Source organism: Gadus morhua, chromosome 3 (assembly GCF_902167405.1).
Source record: "Gadus morhua chromosome 3, gadMor3.0, whole genome shotgun sequence".
Taxonomy (NCBI): Eukaryota; Metazoa; Chordata; class Actinopteri; order Gadiformes; family Gadidae; genus Gadus; species Gadus morhua.
In genome coordinates this window covers 4,805,324-4,826,250 of record NC_044050.1, presented here as the reverse complement: position 1 = coordinate 4,826,250, position 20,927 = coordinate 4,805,324, and the positions used below count along the sequence as shown (strand labels likewise).

The following is a 20,927-nucleotide window of genomic DNA, read 5'->3' as shown; positions in this document are numbered from 1 at the left end:
TTTTTATAGCTTAAGAGTTCACCGTTCAAAGCAGGATGTTTATTGCGCGGGAGGAGCCGCGGCGGCAGTCGTGATCGTAATTTCCGGTTAGTGCACCACAGAGTTTTCGATTTGGAACAACACTGACATCTGAAAATTAGCGCACTTAGTGAGTGCGGATAAGTGTACTGATGGAAGTATGGATATTGGAACAAGGCACTAGTGCTAGTTTTACACCAAATGCAAGTTTTAGCAACTGGGGGACCATAGGCCGGCTAGGGGAACTCATATTTATGTTAGAAAACCTCATAAAGTGAGGTTTTCTTGCCATAGGACCTTTAATAAACAATCTGTATACTTACAAAGTTTTCAATGCCTCGTTTTATACGTTTTAAGAAAGCGTCTTTATGCGTTTTTTGTGCTTCAAAACAAACGTTTCAACTCGTTATCATACAAATCATCTCCCAAATCCATTTTACACCGGAATTAGTGTGGTTTCTTTGATTTGGACAGCACCCAATGGTCCTTTCCCTTTTGTAGTTTTGCCTCCTATGTTTGTTAAATTGATTATCACTGGCTCTGGGCTAAATAAACGCTTTCAGTTAAACCAACAACATCTGGTTTTAGCACACTATCAAACAGAGAACCATCGTACCCTTTTTTTGCTCCTGCACGGGTTTTCACACAAGTAGGGAACAACCCCGAAGGTGCCGGTGTTAGATCAATCTCTGTGCGGCACGGAAGATCCACTACTTCCCGTGCAGGAACCACTTTACCGCCAGCTATATCGTTACCCATTAAAAGTGTAATACCTTCAATTGGCAACGCGTGGCAGACAGCAATCGGAAAGAAACCAGTTACTAGCTTTGTCTGTATGTGTACTCTGTGTACTGGCCGGGGGCGGTACCCCATCTCAATGCCACGCAACACAGAACCATGTCCACAAGCAGAACGACCGGAAAGCGGCAGCGCAGAGGCGAGAATGACCGATTGAGAACATGCGGTGTCTCTTAAGATCCTTACCAGGTGTTGATCAGCAGGCTCGCCTGTTAACGACACTAGGCCATCGAATATGAAGGGTTTAAAACAATCGTCAACCGGTTTTCTATTACCAACCCCATGGTTGGTGCACGGATCTGTTTTAATTACTCCAATGCCTTTAGGCTGTGCCCCGCTAGAAGACGATTGTTGTTCCCTACGTTTTCGGGTAATACAATTGGCTATGACGTGCCCAGGTTTGTGACAGTAATAGCATTCCCTGTCCTCCCTCCTTGGGCTTTGCGGCTTCGGCAAACTATTTTGTGAAGCCGGTATATAACGCGGCCTCTCAACACTCTCCGATGGCAACATAACCTTGTGCGTTAAAACATACTCATCGGCTAACACCGCAGCAGAGGAAAGTGAGTTAACCTTTTGTTCACTTAGGTACACCACTATCCGGTCAGGCAAACATTTCTTGAATTCCTCCAGCAATATTAACTCCCTCAAGGAATTAAAATCATTGGCCTTACAGGTGGTGCTCCATTTGTCGAACAAGACCCCCTTCTCCCTGGCAAACTCAACGTAGTTCTGGGTCGGGGCTCTTTTGTGATTCCGGAATTTTTGCCTGTACGCCTCCGGTACTAATTCATATGCTCGCAAGATGGCAGCTTTAACAGAGTCATACTTTAGGCTGTCCTCCAAGGGGAGTGCAGCGACAGCTTCCTGTGCTTTCCCATGAATTTTGCATTGCAACAGAAGGGGCCAGACCTCAGTCGGCCACTGCAGAGCGGACGCAATGCGTTCGAATGCCTTAAAATATGAGTCGACCTCAGTTTCACGAAACGTGGGTACTAAAACAATATGCTTGCCGATATCGAATGCTTTACCGAGTGCCGGAGTTGGTGACGAGGAGATAGCCTCGGCAGATGCCCTCAACGCATGCACCTCCCTCTGGGACTCGAGCTCAAGTCGTCTCAACTGGACCGCTTTGTCAGCTTCAATTTCCAGCTTCTTAATTTCCAGCTGGAACTGTGCTTGCCTATTCTCGGCCTTTTCCTGAGCTTCTAGTTGGAGGCGGGCAAGGCGGACATTTAGCCGAGCAACATCCCTGGATCCAGTACCAGCCGAAGAGAGGGGATCATAGCGAGGCAGAGTATACGGAGTTTTGGTCAGATCATCTACCTCAACGTCGATTCCAAAGTCTGCTTGAGCACCGCCGTGAAGTTCAATCTCTACCTTTTGGCGACCCACTTCCTTAGCCAGGGTGCCATCCTCAGGCACAGCAGAGTCCGCTTGCGCTGGCAATACTACCAACGCCAACTCCACCAATTTGCTAACCACGATAGCTTTTAGGTCCCTTTTTAGTATTTGTCTAGAATAAAACAAACCAAAATAATCTGCTATCTGGGCCAAATCATCCTTCCGACAGCGGTCTAGTTGCCCAATCTAGGGACCGGCCAAGAAGGACTCCAAATCGAACAGCGACATTCCAATTGACTTACGTCCTACCACCAAGCTATGTGCAACTTTCAGTTCAGTTAAGGGATCCGTTTTAAAGGTATCCCGGACGAGCCCCCATTTATGTTACGTCCCCCGCTAGGGGAAGGGGGTGGCAACATAAATGGGGGCTCGTCTCGTATGTATATATATATATATATATATATATATATATATATATATATACATATATACACACACACATACATACACACACACACACACACACACACACACACACACACACACACACACACACACACACACACACACACAAATCTGATATTATACTACTCTCTCAATTTTCGCGAATGGTTGGACTTCTGACTCTATATTGCCGCCTCGATTAACGTTGGTATTGCTCCGTTTCTCCGGGATCCCTCCGGATTCGTAAGCTCAGAGGCGACGGACCCACTGACGGATGAAACGACCTCCGGGACCGGATGAAAGGGTCCCTATCCGTATTTACCGTAGGGTGTGAATGGGCCTTAAGGCTGTGCCTGCACATATTATTAACAGTCAAACCAATCAGAATAGATGCACTGATGAGTCCCAGGTGAGGCAGGAGCAGTGTGAAACCTAAATTCTCCTGGGCAGGAACGAGGCGACACCCGGTCAGGTCGTAGCAGTTAAAACCACTAGACCCACTGGGGTCGCTGATTGGGCCCTGTGCTTTAATCACTCTATTATGGTCCAGTGAAATGTGTCTTTAGTCGCAGCGATACACAAATCGCAACAGGCAGGTATTACGCTCACATGCAGACAACCCTTGCACGGGGGCAAAGTCTCTTTCTGCAAGGCAATTTCACTGTGGTGTTAAACTGAACGGTGCAGCTTTGTTCTGTTGATCAACTGCGGGAGCAATCATGTTGTTTCTGTTTGATCAGCCATGATGATGTCAGTTATCACACAGACCGGAACTCTCCGTCTGGATTACATAGAGATATTCAATGGCATATGGTATTTATAATAAATTGGACTAGAGTTTTTCTAAAGACTATTTCTGTCCACTTAGATAAAGATTCTGACATGAATCAACAGACGAGCACATTGTCGTCGTCATGTGTATTTTCTCTAACTTTTATTGTAAAGTTCCATTTTATTTTGGAGGTCGTGGATCATTTAGCAGAGGCTCTGCACCTTGACAGCGGTTCGAAGCCCTTCAGACCTAATAAAGACACTTTGCCTCGTCCAGGTCTATGCATCATTACGTCACATAACTGGACACTTTGGGAGATGGTGTAATCCCCTTGGCTGGACTGTAAAACACATTATTGTTTACTTTAGCTGCCATGACTAGCTTGTTGCTCAGCATATGAGGTCCATCTGTTGACTGCTCCCAGTCCACTGCTCACAGTGGGAGCAAACGAGACCTAAACAGCATTGGTCTATTGCATATGCATAAGGTGTGCTTAAAGTAGGGCACATCTTATTTTATATAAACCACTTCTATGCAATTAAAGACAATTGAACAACTTACTTTTGATAACTGCAAAAGGTTGATTACGATATGTTAAACATTTTTTTCTATGTGTATGCTACAGGATGAAAAATACCTCAAGCCTGTTGAAGATTTCTGATGTCTCCATATAACTCTACAATTATCATCTCAAACCTTTGTTATGTTATTCCATTGTGCCTAAAGTCTAATAAAATACAACTTTTAGAATTATACTTCTTTAAACAAGCATTGTATAAGACTGTTAGAAGCAAGGGAATTAATTCAAAATGTCTAATATTATTTATTTATGATTAAATCGTTTTAACCTTATTTCAATGGTTATTTTATAAGCCCAAAACCCTGCATACATTAAAATATAATTTATGCAACAAGTATACACAGCATATTTCAGCTTCTACTACTTTCAAATAGATACACAACATTCCTTATGATGCTTAGATTTAATACACTGCAATTATTGAAAGGTTTTATTTACTTTATTGACCATGTGTTACCTATATATCCTTGATTATACTAAGTGTCTGAGGCTTAAATTTGTTTTGATTCATTCGACAAGGTATTTATTAGTCGGTTGTTGACTTGATGGACTTACATTTTAGTGTTTTGCTAAAACTTGAAAGAAATGTATACATTTTCTATTATTGGACTTTTGAAACTCAACAAAAAGTGGTGGTTGGCAGTAAAGGTAAATGGAAAATTTAAAAGGGTAATTGAGAGCTTGTGGAGTGTGGCAGCTCTGCAGAAGCTTCAGATGATCTCGACCAGGAGATCAGATTACACACTAAATCCAGAAGGCCTAAAAGCTTATATCTGAAAACTTAGAGCAGGCACACATTATTGACTTTGATAAATACGATACAATTTCTTATATACCATACAATAGAAATTGTAACAACACAAAATAGCGTTAGTCAACAATTAATTTATTAAAACAGTTAAATTATTCCTCCACTTGTTTGTCTTTAATAAATAATTACTGTGAATGTAAGCCTAATAAACATGTTGCCGTAAAGCATTATCAAAACATGAAAACTGCATATCATAAGCAAAGGTAAAATGTTATACTTGTATAACATACTTTATGCATTGTATCTGCAATAAAGAGGAAAGTAAAAGCTAACAAGTGTGATATGGGTTTTACCTGGCCTTAAGTGTAAATGTATTTATGTATTTGCTCTATTTTGTGTCTGAGAAGATTTGATTCATTCAATATTCCATATGGTTATTAGAGACATGGGCCTTCTATTGTGTTAATGTTGTCTTTATGGACATGTGTGTGTGTGTAAATATATTTCCTTTTGGAAACATTGCGCTACAGATCACATCAGGGTATAATATTGAAACCATTCCACTGATGCGAGACCTGCTGCAGTAGCGGCTGGCTGGGACAGGAGCAGTGTGTCTCAGTGGGGCTCAGGCGGACGGAGGTTCATATGTGTGAAAGTGGATTCCCTTGGAGCACGTTATCTTCATCACAGCGCCGTTCAGACCGCTGTCCGTTATCAGCTTCATCACCCCTTCTGCAATCAGCGGAGGCCTTCAAACATGAGAGAGGGGAGGAGTCAGCTCGGTGGCAGGAGGAAATGGGGGTTAGGCTCTGGGCCGTGCAATAGAACATTGTTGTCTGCTGTTTTTCCTGTTTATCTCAGCCAATCAAGAACAGAGAAAACAAAACAAGGGTTGGGCTGCAGTCTATCAACGCACATCTATTTTTACATCGGGTTGGTGGAAAATATGTTTTAAAATGGCATACGACTGAATGTCATTTGTAGGGTTTATGTTATCAAATATTTTTTTTGAATCTATCATCTTTTTTGTATGGTTTGTATTAATTAGGAAGGTAAGGGAAAAGGCGGTTGGTGCAATCACTGACCCTCAGGTAGGGTGTGTTAATATACCGACTGGACTGGTTTCAGCAGGGTGAATCATTGACTAGTGTGGCACTTGGAGGAGTGCCAAAGATAGAGGGGGAAAGCAATGGCATCATTTGTGTGTGGTTGCGGGTGCGTGCGTGTGAGCTTTCATGTACAGCGGATTGCTGTGTGCCAAGCCTTAGTTGAGCCCAGCGATTCTGTGTCAGAAGTCTGGGAGAGGGGACAATGCCTCCTCTGATGAAGGTAAATAATGGTTTGCTCTATCGGTGAAGTGCAGCTGGGACAAGTTGAGGGTTATTAAAACCACTCTCTTTGTGCTCGTCGATAAACTCACTGCAGAACTCCAAACTTGTTCATGCTCTGTTTGAAGTCATCCTTGAACTTCACAAACTTCCCCATGTTGGCCTCGTTCTCCACCGAGTGCAGCAAGGGTGTGTTGACAAACGCAGGGCAGAGGACGTTGATCCGGACTCCATAGTCTCCCAGCAACGAGGCATCCTGGACAGATCCATGTACACAGAGGAACAAAAACATGTCAAACAAACCTTAATCCGACCATGCCTCATGCTTCTTTTCATGGCTGTGGATTACTCGACCAACAGAAGATTAGGCAGTTGTAAAGATAATTAATACTGACATCTCTCGACTTTCCATCAATATCAAGAGATCGGTAATAGATGATCTTCCATTGGATTTCTCTCCTGTCTTTAACACAACTAACATGGAGTTTGTGTCCTTCAGAAAACAACCTGAGCAGCAGCCCCCAAGAATGGCCTCTTTCTGTACTCCTGGACTCCAATAGTCCATCTATGGTGATTTGAATCACGCTCCCCGGTCTCCAGATGCTAACACCATTCGTCATGTATCCCGCCGTTCCCATTGTTGAGCAGCTTAACCGGCCAGACAAGAGGCTCCATTGGCCACACAACCGTCTTGGGAACGAGGATACGAGGATCAGGGTTTCCTGACAGAAAGTATTTGAGCAACTCTTTGATGACGTGACTAGACAAACTGCGTTATAGCTGTACTTTTCTTTGGTGAGCCTAACCCTAGCCCTAACCCATATTTACATAGTTTGGTTGATCAAAGCGAAAATGCGGCCTACGATAAAAAATGTGATAACAAGATTGCACATTTCTCTTTTCCTTGTGCTTGATGATTAGTGATTGAGTGATCAAGTCTTCAGAATTAGGAAAGGGCTTTTGAACCGCTCCCACGGTGTGGTCCAGGAACAGTGCTAGGAACGGCAATGTGGAACAACATAACACGATAGGAAACATTTACCACAGAGGAAGATACATGCTCAATGTAAATATCCACGACAACATCCAACATTATTTGTTTATAGAACAGGTACAATCATTTACCATTCATTATCAAAAGTCAAAGCAGCAATTCATTTGTAAGTTAATGCTTATAAACCAATTAACTACTGTTAATTAATGGTTAATTAATGTACGATTATAGTTCAATGTTACCCTTTATTGGTTGCTTTATTTATATACTCCCAACAAGTGACTTGTACAATGCATCTGCTGAGGAGATCCGTTTTTTTAATTCTACCTCCACTAATATCCTGGAGTTGATTGCATCCTTCAAAGACTGTTGTAAATCTGTTGCTGAGCTGTGACTAAATGATTACACTCGCACTGTTAGAAAACACATGTAGGCGTGCTGAGAGAAAATGGAAGAGGGATAAACTCCATGTCTCCCTTGGGATTTTAAGAGACAGTTTAACTGAATACCAGAAAGCGGTGAAATCTGCGAATAAACAATTAATTTCCAACTTTGTGTCCAAAAACAGCCATAGTCTCCAGATTCTTTTTGATACTTTCAACAATCTCATAAATCCCTGTAACTCTCCTGTTGTTGTGTGCCATCACTTTCTTGCGTTTCTTATTGAAAAAATCTCTGCAATCAGGTGTTCACCTCCTCTGTCCACCGTAGATCCAGCTGTGTCTCCTGTATGCCCTACTGTCTTTTAGCAGTTTGACCCAGTGTCACTCTCTCTTATTGCAGGTGGTTAAAAAATGTAGACCTTCCCAATATACTTTAGACAGTATACCTGCAAGACTACTGAAACACATCTCTAACATTGGTGGCCCACACATTTTAACATTAATAAACACCTGCCTTGGCTCAGGCTGTGTTCCAACTGCTTTTAAACATGCTATAGTTCAGCCCCTTATCAAAAAACACAACCTTGACCCCTCTGTTCTCTCCAGCTTTAAGCCCATCTCTAAGCTTCCCTTCCTTTCTAAAGTGTTAGAAAAAGGGGTTTTAGAACAAGTGCAGCTACACCTGGATCTTAATGGCATAACAGAAAAGTTTCAGTCTGGGTTAATATCACGCCACAGCATAGCAACTGCACTTTTAAAAATCTTTAATGATCTTCTCTTAAGTGTTGACTCGGGGAGCCCCGCTGCGCTCCGGCTTTTAGACTTCACTGCTGCCTTCTACACAGTCGATCACCAGATTATTTTATCCCGCCTGGAACTGTGTGTTGATATTACTGGAAATGTCCTAAAATGATTCAAGTCGTATCTGTCGGAGAGAACTTTCTCTGTTCACCTAGGCCAGTACTCAGCTGCAGCCCCACTAGCCTGTGGGGTCCCTCAAGGCTCTATTTTAGCTCCAATTCTTTTTGCTTTATATTTGCTTCCACTAGGTTCCATTTTTGAAAAACTCAACATTTCTTTCCATTGTTTCGCAGATGACTTACAAGTCTACCTGCCGTTAAAATCAAATAAGGATTCCACAAATGCATTGTTAAATTGTCTGATAGATTAAAAACCTGGTTGTAACTTAATTTCCTCACACTAAACAAGGAAACTGAGATAATTGTTTTCGGTAAATCTGAACTACTAGATGACCTCGGCAGTGTCCTTGGTCCCCTTGCCTCCTACAGCCGCCCTTTTGTTAGAAACCTGTTATTTTTGACAATGGTTTTAGATTTGACAAGCAAATAAGCTCTGTCGTCCAGACAAGCTTCTTCCAGCTGCGACTCCTAGCTAAAGTAAAGCCTTATCTCCCTCCAAAGGACTTTGAGAGAGTCATTCACTTGATATTATGTCCCGTTTAGATTACTGCAATTCTCTCTTTTGATGTGGACCAATGTCTGCTCCGTCGCCTGCAGCTGGTACAAAATACTTTTGCACGTCTCCTTACTGGGAAAAGGAGATATGATCACATTACCCCTGTTCAGGCCTCTCTTCACTGGCTTACTGGCGTAGTTTTTAGAATCAAGTTAAAAATTCTGTTGTTTGCTTTTAAATCTTTACATGGGCTGGCACCTCAATATATGTCAGAGTTGCTCTGCATTCATGCTCCAGTTAGAGAATTACAGTCAGCTCGGCAGGTGCTGCTGGATGCACCTAGGTGCAGACTAAAAACAAAAGGTGACAGAGCCTTCGCTGTGGTTGCTCCCAATCTCTTGAACACCCTTCCCCTGAGTCTGAGAACTGCCCAGTCCATTGACCAGTTTAAAACGCTACTAAAGACTCACTATTATGCATTGGCCTTTAACACAAATCTTTAATCTGAATGCTTTCTTTTTTGCATTGGCCTTTAACACAAATCTTTAATCTGAATGCTTTTTTCAACAGTTTTGCTTTGTTGCTGTTGTTGTTTTTGCAGTTTTTGTGTATCTTAGGCCTATTTGTTGTTTTGCATTGTACAGCACTTTGGTCAACTATTGTTGTTTTTGAATGTGCTATATAAATAAACTTGGCTTGAGTTGACTTGACTATTGCTATTCTGTTGTAAAAAAAAATAAGGGTAGAGGGTAGACAATAAGTAACTTTTTGTCCTGTAGGGCTTTTAAGTAACCCTACTGTTTAGGTTTCACTCTGCCCCTAGGCACCTGTGTCTATTGGAGATTCTCATTGGTGGATCTGCAGGGATATCATACATTTGTTTGCTGAATCTATAGATCCTCAGCATAATTAATGCAAATATCAAAGAAGATACAGTACTTGCCTTTTGCAAACTGAACAGTCCAGACGGCAACTACTTCCATAAACATAGTAAATACATGAGGAGTGCTTGCAGTGCAGGGTTCACTAGTGCTGTGAGAGTGTATGAATAATAAGCAGCTGTCTGAGCTGTGAACGGCGTGTTATAAACGGTGGGCTGCAGCAGCAGGAGGCTGCTGGGAGCCACCAGGCTGCAGACTATCAGTGGGAGAGGGCCCATTGGGTAAACAGCTGAGCTTCCCTATCATCAGCCTGGTATTTCCAACCGTTGGTTTCCAGGGCACACAGGTGGAGAAAGGGGCGGTTCACGACGAGTTGTGATGATTGACGAAAAACATTGATACCTGAACATGAGCAGACTTCCACTACGTGTGTGTGTGTGTGTGTGTGTGTGTGTGTGTGTGTGTGTGTGGGGGGGGGGGGTGGGTGTGTGTGTGTGTGTGCGTGTGTGTGTGTTTTACCCACCGCTATTGCTCTGGTGAAACCGATGACTCCGTATTTAGTCGCCGTGTAGACAGGCTGATGTGGAGAATGCAGGAATGCTAGATTACAAAGGAAAACAAACACAAGGTAAGGCTTCGTCTTAAATCTGATAAATGTGTGGGTATGAGCAGCAGATGCATATCTAATGAAAATGTAACCTCTATGAATATGAATAGGGATGCTTTATCTGGGCATCTTCTAATGAATGTCATTGTCACAACTTTATCTGGAAATGGTTACTGTCAAAAGGTTTGACAGGATCTTGTACTCCAATAGTATCTATATACATGAGGGCTATTTACATTAACCTTGTGTATAATAATTGTGGACTAATTGTATGTTAAAGTATTATAGTAATACCATTATTGTTATTGGTCTTGCTACATATTTATACACACATGATTAATTTAATTACCCATGTTCTGTATTTAGATAATTCAATTCATTTTGGGGGAGGGGTATTATGATGTGAACATCTGAATATGCCAAGATTATGAATCAAAACATTGTAAGTTCCATAACGTTCTATTAACAAACAGCAACATCTTCAGTGATGCAAGCATTAATGACTACCCACATTAACATTAACAAGTTGATACATTTATTACACACACACACACACACACCACACACACACACACACACACACACACACACACACACACACACACACACACACACACACACACACACACACACACTTGAACAAAACATTCAGAGACAAGCACAATTTTTTTTTGAATACTACCATTTACTTGGTTTTACAGGAACTCTTTGAACAACACTAACACTGACTATTTAAAGGATGGTTGTGTGTTTTAGTTAGATGTAGTTATTTAAAAAAGCTAAATCTGCTCATAAAATGTCCAAGCGCAATCAACGTTTCCAAAGCTTAATAATGTTGTAAACGTCCCTCTATTATTTTAGGCAGAATCGGAAATATGAATTCTCTCTGCAAGCAGCTCCATTAACATTCAGTGGAATGTGTCAGTGCTTTTTTACATTGCAGTAGGCTACTGCTGCCAGCTGCCTTCTATAACCATGCTCAAATACAGGCTATGTTGTAGGCCTACAGATGATATATAGTCCAATCATTTAGTCGTTTGTTTATCTGACTCACATAAGGCTCATAACGTTAAGTGGTAAATTGAATCAATAATAAGAGAAGGATGAGAACACAAAGGTTTTAGTTAAGGAGATGTACTGAGGCAGCACCAAAAAAACAGAATACTTTATAACAAAAACATAGTTTAGTAAATTCTTCAGTAGTCTTTCAACACCACACTAACAACCCCCGTCATTTCATAGTCCATGGTATCAGTACGGTCTCAATGACTGGACTCCCCGAAGGCCTGCAAGGAAATACTTTCTTGGAAAGAAGCAAACAAAACCCACCCATTTTTAGTCAACTACAAGCCAGAAGGAACCCGGTTTGCTCTGCTTCAAATGGTGCAGTGCAGGGCAGAGAGTAAATGGTGTTGGCTTAAACTTTGCCGATCCGTTCTTTCTGTTTAATGAATAAAGAGTTAATTCAAGTTCACTTGGTACCGTGTTTCCATTTTCTTTTTTATTTCATCAAATTGTCCTTTTAATTGAATAACTATTTCAATGTTGTTGTTTCTTACACAAGGGACATAATCTTGCAACAGTTATAAAACACTCTGTTAACTATCATAACTAAGATCTAATCTAATGCCTGGAGAGGCAATTCCTTTGTGCTTAGGTCTCAAATCCATGTCATAGAGACAGTTTGCTAAGCAAAACATGTGGGGGAAAGGTTGGATAAGCATTGAGGGGGTGGGAGACTGCAAGAGGAGCAGACAGAAATACATCCTCTCACAATACGAAGCCAAACTGCTCCGCATTTCATGAAGTTTCTTGTAAAGTGTGTGACAAGTATTGAACTTTTAACCCCATGTTAAATATATCTTACTCCATCACCACATTTGGTGCTTATTATTCACAAACCGGTATCTCACAAATTGGCAAACCATATGTTTTCAAGTACATTCTTTTCACAGACTGATTAGTAACTAAGTATGTAAAACCTGCCTTGCTTTGTACCTAACTCAATGCTCAGCTAAACCTTTAACATGAGTGTGACATTCAACATTCCAACTGTGAACATTGGAATGTGTGTGTGTGTGTGTGTGTGTGTGTGTGTGTGTGTGTGTGTGTGTGTGTGTGTGTGTGTGTGTGTGGCACAAGGGCTCTGTGGGGTAATGCTTGAGAGCGGACGCTGTCTGTGGTACTGAAGCTGCCCGCTCTGTTTCCTAACAGCGTCCTGGTCACTGCAATAGTCTACACTGACCAGAGTGATTACAGCCTTTGTGTGAATGCCCCCGTCTGTCCTCAACTCATCCTCATACACGCCTATTTTGAATTCATCTATCTGAAGGACATTTGCATGTTTAGAAAAAAATTTGTAAGCCTGCTGTCAGCTAGACTGGTTTGCCCCGCACATTCTGACGGCGATTTAAGTTCGCCCTGCACAAGGGTCTGAAGAAGAGCAATACATTGCTTTCTGCTTCTGATATGTTTTCGCGGGAGCCAATCACCAAGCTGGCTGTTCCCCTTGGCGCGCTATTTGCTGGTTTAACACAATGACGACAGGGAAGCGACGGCAAGCAGCCAATCGTGTACAGAGTCAGTTGAACTAGGCCCGTTGATCACGCCTCTTGTGCTGAAGGCAGCTTCCCCAGACCAACGTGCAATCTACGATTGAGCTTGGTCTGGCAATTGCCAGACTAGCTGTCAGCATCAAGGTCAAGGTCAAGGTTCAACTTTATTGTCCCCGTGGGGAAATTTGTCTTGGGCACAGTGCATCATTGCTTTCTTAACATACACAGAGTACAACAGAACAAAAACACATCCACAGACACAAACACAACCAGACAAACCAACATTTTAACATCGTGAACATGGAGCTTGATAGACTTAAATTGCAACTTGCTGTATAGCATAGAAATCTACAGTCTGGGGATTAAGTGCAAGTGTTTATTGCACTAGAACTTATGGATAGAGTGCTATGTGCTAAAGTGCTTAGTTCTAAAATGCTATGTGCTAAAGTACAATGTGCTAAAGGGCTAACCTATTTATTGCACATTATTCTATTGCACATTGTTCGTCAGTTTAATGGAGGCTGGGAGTAATGATAATTTAAGGCGGTGAGATTTGCATAGCGGCACAGATTCTTTTCCCTGATGGCAGGTTTTCATATTAAGGGAAGAGTGGGTCTTGGGAGTTGGAAATTATTTTCTTTGCTTTTTTTCTAACTGCCTGCTCATAGATGCTCTGTATAGGCTCATTCTTTCCTCCCTACGATTTTCATTACTGTTTTCTGCATGCCGGCCAATTTGCTTTTAAGCTTAACGGTTAGGTTGCCATACCATGAGGTGATACCATATCTAATGATGCTGTCTACAATGGCACAGTAGAAAATCATCATTATGTGGCTGCTTACGCCGTACAATCTTAATCTTCTTTACAAAAAATATAGCCTATGTTGCAGTCTATTGCACAGGTTGTCAATATGTGTCTTCCAGCAGAGAAGATTATCAATATGAACCCCTCAATACTTATATGAGGATACCTGGGTGATTTCCTGATTTTTGATGACCACTGGCTCACGGTCACTTGCCTCGGATCCAAAACCATTTCCTGTGTTTTGGTCACATTTAGAATAAGATGGTTGGTGTCACACCACTTAATAAATAGGTCTATCTCATCCTGGTACACAGAGGGGTCCATATCCTTGTGTAGAAGGCTCAGGAGCACGGTATCGTCCGCAAATTTCACCGTATAGTTGTTAGGGTGCACAGTCCTAAAATCATTGGTGTACAATGTAAACAGTGTTGGTGATACAACGCAACCCTGTGGGACTCCTGTGTTGCAGTGTTTGGTGTCTGACAGTGTTCTGTTGACCTTTACTTGCTGTGTTCTGTTCCTTAAAAAAGAGTAAAACCATTTGATCAAGGTGGTGCTTACACTCATGACTTTCAGCTGAATTTGCACTGTATTAAAAGCTGAGCTGAAATCAACAAGTACAATTCTAGCATAAGCTATCATGGTTTACATGGTAGGTCACCCCCTCACTGCTGCCACGGTTCAGGAAATGGGACCCGCTCATGAAGAGAGTTCTGTGCCAATGTGGCTCAGAACTCACAGAACTCTGGATCATCAAGATGTGATGATCCAGTACACATGTAGACAAACCCAGTCTGGTTCCATGACAAAGCCATGCCTTTAGTCTGTCCTGTCAGGTGCCCTCCAGAGGGCAAGGTGCAGTTATAATGCATGCAGACGTGTGTTATCTTTACCTTTGTGTGTGTGTGTTTACCTGCCATTGATGATACATTGATAACGACCCCGCCACTCTTGCCGTGTTCTTTGCTCATGTGGTCCAGAGCGAGATAGGTTCCCTTAACGACTGACGTCTGCACAGATAGAGTACTCTCAGAATCAGACATTTGAATTACCAAAGTAGAAATCACAATGAATCAGTCACTGCAGGTATTAGCAGTTGTTATAGGAAATACAAATGTAGAATATAGAGGCTCAGGAGGGGATACTTATATTAAGGACGCATTTTATAATGTGCCTAAATGTGCGAGAGTGCGACTACCAGTGCCTTGACACATAGAACCCTAAACATTAGGTTCCTCTCAAACTGCGTCTTGTATTTGGAAGATGTATCTATGCATTGGGGCCGTTAGGCCTACCGAGTTAGGAGACATTAATATATCAAGATATTAGGAGATATCAAGACCCAGACCGGCTGCAGGGATGAACATTTGAGGGGTTACAAAAGGAAAGGCCACGTAGATTACATGGGCTTCCTAAGGAGATAAGGTAGGATGATAGACCTTTTTAAATGTATAATTATCAACCGAAGGATTAATAACGATGTTGAGAACTCTAGCCATAGGCCTACTCTGCCTGCATAAAATATCCATTTATTTCGATATTTTCAGAGGTTTTTGTGTTCTGTTTTAGGGCGCATGATTGTCCTGCGTTTTGTTTTGTATGTTAAACAACATTTCAAAAGGCCAGTGGATAACATGTCGTAATTTACCAAATTGACTTGTATAGTCTTTTCCCAGTCGTTCTCATTGTTGATGCCAGCGTTGTTGACCACATAGTCCAGCCGGCCATACAGGTCCACGGTTCTTTGGAAGGCATCTACGGCAATAGAGACAAAAGAGAAGAACAAACCAGTAACTGGTTTTTCAGACTATTGAATCATCTGAATGAGCCCTAATTGCAGGAACCTTTCTTGACAGATTTCGGAAAAAATAATCAAGTCAAGTCAAGTCACTTTTATTTATATAACACATTTAAAAACAACAGGAGTTGACCCAAAGCGCTTTACATTTTCAGAAATCAGGGTTGGGCAGGACAGTTGTTGAAAGGGGCCTAGGGATACACAGGTCTTGACTAAAAAAGAAATGAATAAAATAAGTAGAAAATAAGTAGAAAGAGAGTGATAAAAATAATAAGAACAGGGTTAAGGGTGTTAAGGGTTGTTAAAAGCCAGAGTGAAAAGGTATGTCTTGAAATTAGACTTAAAACTGGCAAGGGTGGTAGAGGACCTGATGTGGGGTGGAAGGGGATTCCAAAGGTTTGGGCCAGCAACAGAGAATGCCCGGTCATCTTTCGTTTTAAGACGTGTACGGGGGACATCCACACACATCCACACACGTTTAAGACGTGTGTGGATGACCGGGTCGACCTTGAGGTGGAGTGTGGGGAAAGCATTTCAGCAATATAAGGGGGGGCTGAGCCATTAAGAGCTTCTTCCGGGACCTCCACTGGCTCCCTGTAGTAGCTCGCATCAAATTTAAGACGATGGCACTGGCCCTGCCTACCTCCAAACATTGCTAAAGCCACACACCCCTGCTCGATCCCTCCGCTCAACTACCTCAGCTGGACGCCTGGTACCGCCATCGCTAAGAGTTAGCAAAGGCCGTTCAGCAAAGTCACAACTTTTCTCGGTTTTGGGACCTCAGTGGTGGAACGAGCTCCCTGCCGCTCTCAGGACCGCAGAGTAGCTCACTATCTTCCGAAAAGGCTCAAGACTCACCTATTCAGAGTCCACCTCGACTCTGCATAGCCACCCTCCCCCTTCTGGCCACCATTGTACACTGTATTGTATTGTATTCTATTGTATTGTATTGTATTGTACTATAGTATTCAACTGTGTAGCAACTGCAGTAGCTGCTATCATGGCTGTAACACAGGGAATTGGTTAGCCTACGATTGTTGTACTTGCACTTGGTTCTATGAACATCCTTTCTGTACCGACAGCGATATATTGATGCACTTCTTATGACAAATGTATTTATTGTAAGTCGCTTTGGATAAAAGCGTCTGCTAAATGCCCTAAATGTAAATGTAAAAACAAAGAGTAAAATCTTAAAATCAATTCTAAATTTTACAGGGAGCCAGTGCAGCTGAGCCAGGACTGGTGTGATGTGCTCTCTCTTTTTAGTGCCAGTGAACATTCTGGCTGCTGCATTCTGGACCATCTGTAATTTGTGGATGTTAGATTGAGTAAGACCTGTGTATAAAATATTGCAATAATCAAGTCCTGAGGTGATAAAAGCATGTATGAGAATTTCAAGATCACTCCAGGATAAAAGGGATTTAAGATTTGATATTACTCTAAATTAATAAAAAAAAATAAGAATAACGAGGTGTCATTAACCCAAAGAGAATAAGAACAACTATCAAATATCTACAAATACTGAAGAATAAAGGCTAAGTCCAGCAAAGCGTTGATCTAATCTTTTCAGGTAAACCTCAAACAATGAATGAAGCTGAACCAGAGGGTGTAGATCCAGTATGTGTCTTTACCTGTGCCATTTGCATTCCACACTAGGACACCAAACAATTAGGACCAAACACTCTGCTGTACAAGTTTACATGGGCATTCATTCAGCAAATGCATTCACTCAGTGATATACTTATGCTTGTATAAACTTGAAGCACAGGTGCAGTCTAGGCACCTTCAAATATTTCCGGGGCTTGAGGATTTGCACCAAAACATTCATGTGTGCACAATAATCCCACTATGCACAAGACGATGCACATGTGGCACCCAAGTAAATTAATGTTTTTTTTACCAATAACACAATAGTGGAAGTGTTTTTCTCCTCTGCACAAGTCTTAAACTAACATCACTATTTGATAGGTAAACGCTTATTTTCATCAAATGAAACTGCTGTTCTATAGCACATTACAAGTTCCAGAGCAATGGTGTAGCTATGGCCTACAGAATACACCCCATGCTTTGATGTGATGCAACGCTGCATACATGGTGGTAGTTCACCGTCTTGCTGTAACTTGATAGGCATTTTTAAAAGAAGATTTCTTCCCCCTGAACTCAGTGCAGAGTTCAGACAGACTGAACGTATACAGGAAGCTCTGTGACTGCTTTTGTACAGCTATGACACCAAAAGAGTCTGCAGTTCTTATTGCAGATAAATAATCCTGCTTTGGATTGTTATATTTGGCATGTCTGAAATCAGAAGAAATAAAACAACATAAAACTATGCCAGCCATGTCTGAATAAATTGTCCTGAAAATAAAAATCACATGACCATGGGATTATGACTATGTATTATATTTGATTATGCAATAACCTCTTTGTAAAATGTAAAGTGGTCTAGTTCTTGGCAGACATGGTCATAATCGTTATCCTTTTCTAAACTGTCAAGATAAGACAGATACATTGAATGGAAATTAGAGATGTAGAATTAAGTGGAAAAAAGAAAGTACAAATACCTCACAAGCTTACACAAGAGTTCACATACATGTATACACTTATTAAAAATTTACAAACGGCGGAACATCGTTCATCTTTATAAACTAGATTCATGTGCAAAGTCTAAATGATAAAAATAAGTCGCTCTCACACACACAGACACATACACTCTCTCACACACAGACATACACACACACATACTCTCACACACATACACTCACACACATGCACACACCTTGTTCTGTTTTCTCTGTGACCTGTGAACAGCAGAACAGTCCTTTGAGTGAAACAGCATTCCTCAACAGTTAGCTTGCGGGCATTCCCTAATTCCTCAACAGACAATGAAACCCTGTTTTGTTTTTAGACACTGCCTTTCCCAACGCATCAGGTATGAAGAAACAGCTTCCAAGATAGTAAATGTTGGTATATCACTATAGATAGGCATACTTCCATGTCTTTGCTATGTTATCGACCTTTAGGGAGATTTTGCAAAGTCAGCTCGTAAATCAACACCCCAATCAGAGCGGGTTTACTGACAGTGAAATGTTTCTGTATATCCTCGCTCCAACAACATAGTCACGTTCATCATAGACAGGTATATCCTCTTTTCAATCGATTTACAGAGAAACATCAGAGCAGCGCAGAAGGCTCCAAGCCAGATGCATATTGGCAAGAATAATATAATCCAATACCTTTGAGTTTATCCCCGTCTGTGATGTCACACTGGATAAACGTGCAGTTCCCCTCTCCGTATTTAGCGTCCAGCTGCACCTGGCATTCATGGCCTACCTCCTGGTTCTGGTCCACCACAGCCACCTACAGAAGGACCAAACACACAGACATTCATTCTCATATGTTTGTGTAGGTTACCTCTGTCAGCAGAACAACAACAGAAAGAGACGAATAGAGATAATGTGAAATATTAATGTAGCGTGAACGTGCAGACCTGCTTTCCAGAAGCAAGGCTAATGACCTGAACTTTGCATTTCCTCCATCCGTCCGCTTTGTCTAGGCAGCCATACTGACTGACATGTAGTCATTCAGCAGAATATGCTTTTACCTTAACACACTGACACGTGAGGCTGACCACAAACACAGGCTACACTCCAAATTGGAGAACCACAAAGACCTGGAGTGAGTTCCAGTTACAGAATATATCACATTTCAAAGGACAATTGCCAAATCACATTTATATTTACTTCAGTATCAATTTAAAAACATTTCTAAGTTTGAAATGACTTACACAATTGTCAATAAGTGTCTATTCTTTTCTTGGCAAACGGAGCTACCGTGGTTGCAACCAGTTTTCACCAAAGGCCTTGTTGATATTGTGTTTAGCAGTGTTTTTACTGGCCACGCCTGCAGAGACAATCAAAAGGACCAATAACCAGTTATGTGTGTTGTGAAGTAAAGGTATATTATACAGGTTATCTCTTGTTAACATTTTGGACACTTTGTTTTGTCAGACACAACCGCTGTCATGCTTTGATCTGCTCAAACTGGGAATGCAGTGCACCACTGACTAACCACTGATTAAATCAATTGTGCCAAAATGTTCAACTTTCTTTACAGAATTTGACATAGTAGCAGTACATTTAATATACATGTACTGGAAACATCAACGCATTGTAGTATTTTCTAAGGTAACCAAAACAGCCGAGCAGTATATGGACTGTAAGGTAGATTTAGATGGGGGCAACTCCTGGTCATTTTAGTATTTTTCTACTGCACTCACAAATTACTTTTTAGTTTATTTTTAGAATTTGATATCTCCTAGCTGTATACATTATAACAAACTTACCAGTAAATAAGTGCTCTGTAGTCTGAAATGTGATTATAAAATGTTGTTTTTCAGTTGACTATGAATGTATAGGTTCAATTCACAATAACAAATACATATTTCATTTAAATAGAAGGACTGCCTTTCTCTTATACGAGTGCTGAACAAAGACAAATGTTTAATAAGCGAAAATAAAAAGAACCATCATAAACAAGTTGTCTTATTCAGCAAAGCTATTTCTCTAAATACCAAAAATAATTATTGCTGCCAAGCAGTAAGTGATCAGCCTCGATCCAGGCCAATAGCTCGTGTTCCCCTAACTTCACATGTATTTCAGACGTGTTACACACTCACACATAAACTAGCAGACATTGAACTACAATCACGCTCAATCAAGCAATTGTCTCTTTATAAGCACTAAACAAACACAGTATGTCAGTATTAAATATCCTTTCCTTAACATAATGCCTTGTTAGTAAAAAGGTAAAGGCATGCAGAACCCGGGCTGTGAGTGACAGTCCTGGTTGACGGGACACTGCGTGTGACCCGCTAATACCTCTGAGCCTGAGGGTCCCAGCCGTGAGTTACTAACCTTAACTGAACTGTTCAGAAGGGACTCCACCACGGCGCGGCCGATGCCCTGGGCCCCCCCGGTCACCAGTCCCACCTTCCCGCTCAGCGACATCTCCCGGCCGCTGGCCTCTGCTTGCTTGGAGGAGAAGTCAAACCCAGTACAAACCCTCACTCTATAGTTTCACTCTGGAATGAAAGGAGAAATGTTTTTCACTCCCGCTGTGTCAATGCTCTCCTTGGGAATGAGTGACTGCACTCTCTCTCTCTCTCTCTCTCTCTCTCTCTCTTTCTCTCTCTCTCTCTCTCTCTCTCTCTCTCTCTCTCTCTCTCTCTCTCTCTCTCTCTCTCTCTCTCTCTCTCTCTCACACTCACACACTCACTCACTCACTCACTCTCTCTCTCTCTCCCTCCCTCCCTCCCTGTCTCCCTCCTTCCCTATCTCTCCCCAGCACTCCCTTATCTGACAGGCTTTACATGTAATGACTTCTGTGTGTGTGTGTGTGTGTGTGTGTGTGTGTGTGTGTGTGTGTGTGTGTGTGTGTGCGTGTGCTATCTCTCT

General features: G+C 41.7%; 2 protein-coding genes across 5 annotated transcripts in view; one reads left to right on the top strand and one right to left on the bottom strand.

Moving 5' to 3' along the window:
- Nucleotides 1-4,228, top strand: part of cep44 (centrosomal protein 44) — a 28,856-nt gene extending 24,628 nt beyond the window's left edge. For all 4 annotated transcript variants that reach the window (XR_003976257.1, XM_030352752.1, XM_030352750.1 and 1 more), the window contains exon 10: nt 4,002-4,228. Coding sequence is in view for 3 of the 4 variants with exons in the window: in XM_030352752.1 (XP_030208612.1) it covers nt 4,002-4,050 (49 nt within the window). In the remaining variant the exon portion in view is untranslated. The remainder of the gene's footprint in view (nt 1-4,001) is intronic.
- A 234-nt stretch (nt 4,229-4,462) lies between these two features.
- On the bottom strand, nt 4,463-20,690 carry hpgd (15-hydroxyprostaglandin dehydrogenase). The gene is made up of 7 exons (XM_030352753.1): nt 20,388-20,690; nt 18,708-18,831; nt 15,325-15,431; nt 14,590-14,686; nt 10,233-10,309; nt 6,128-6,291; nt 4,463-5,456 (listed from the first exon to the last, which is right to left on the bottom strand). The coding sequence occupies exons 1-7, from the start codon at nt 20,478-20,480 to the stop codon at nt 5,333-5,335; spliced, it is 786 nt and encodes a 261-aa protein (XP_030208613.1). The 5' UTR covers nt 20,481-20,690; the 3' UTR covers nt 4,463-5,332.
- Between the last annotated feature and the right edge of the window lie 237 nt (nt 20,691-20,927).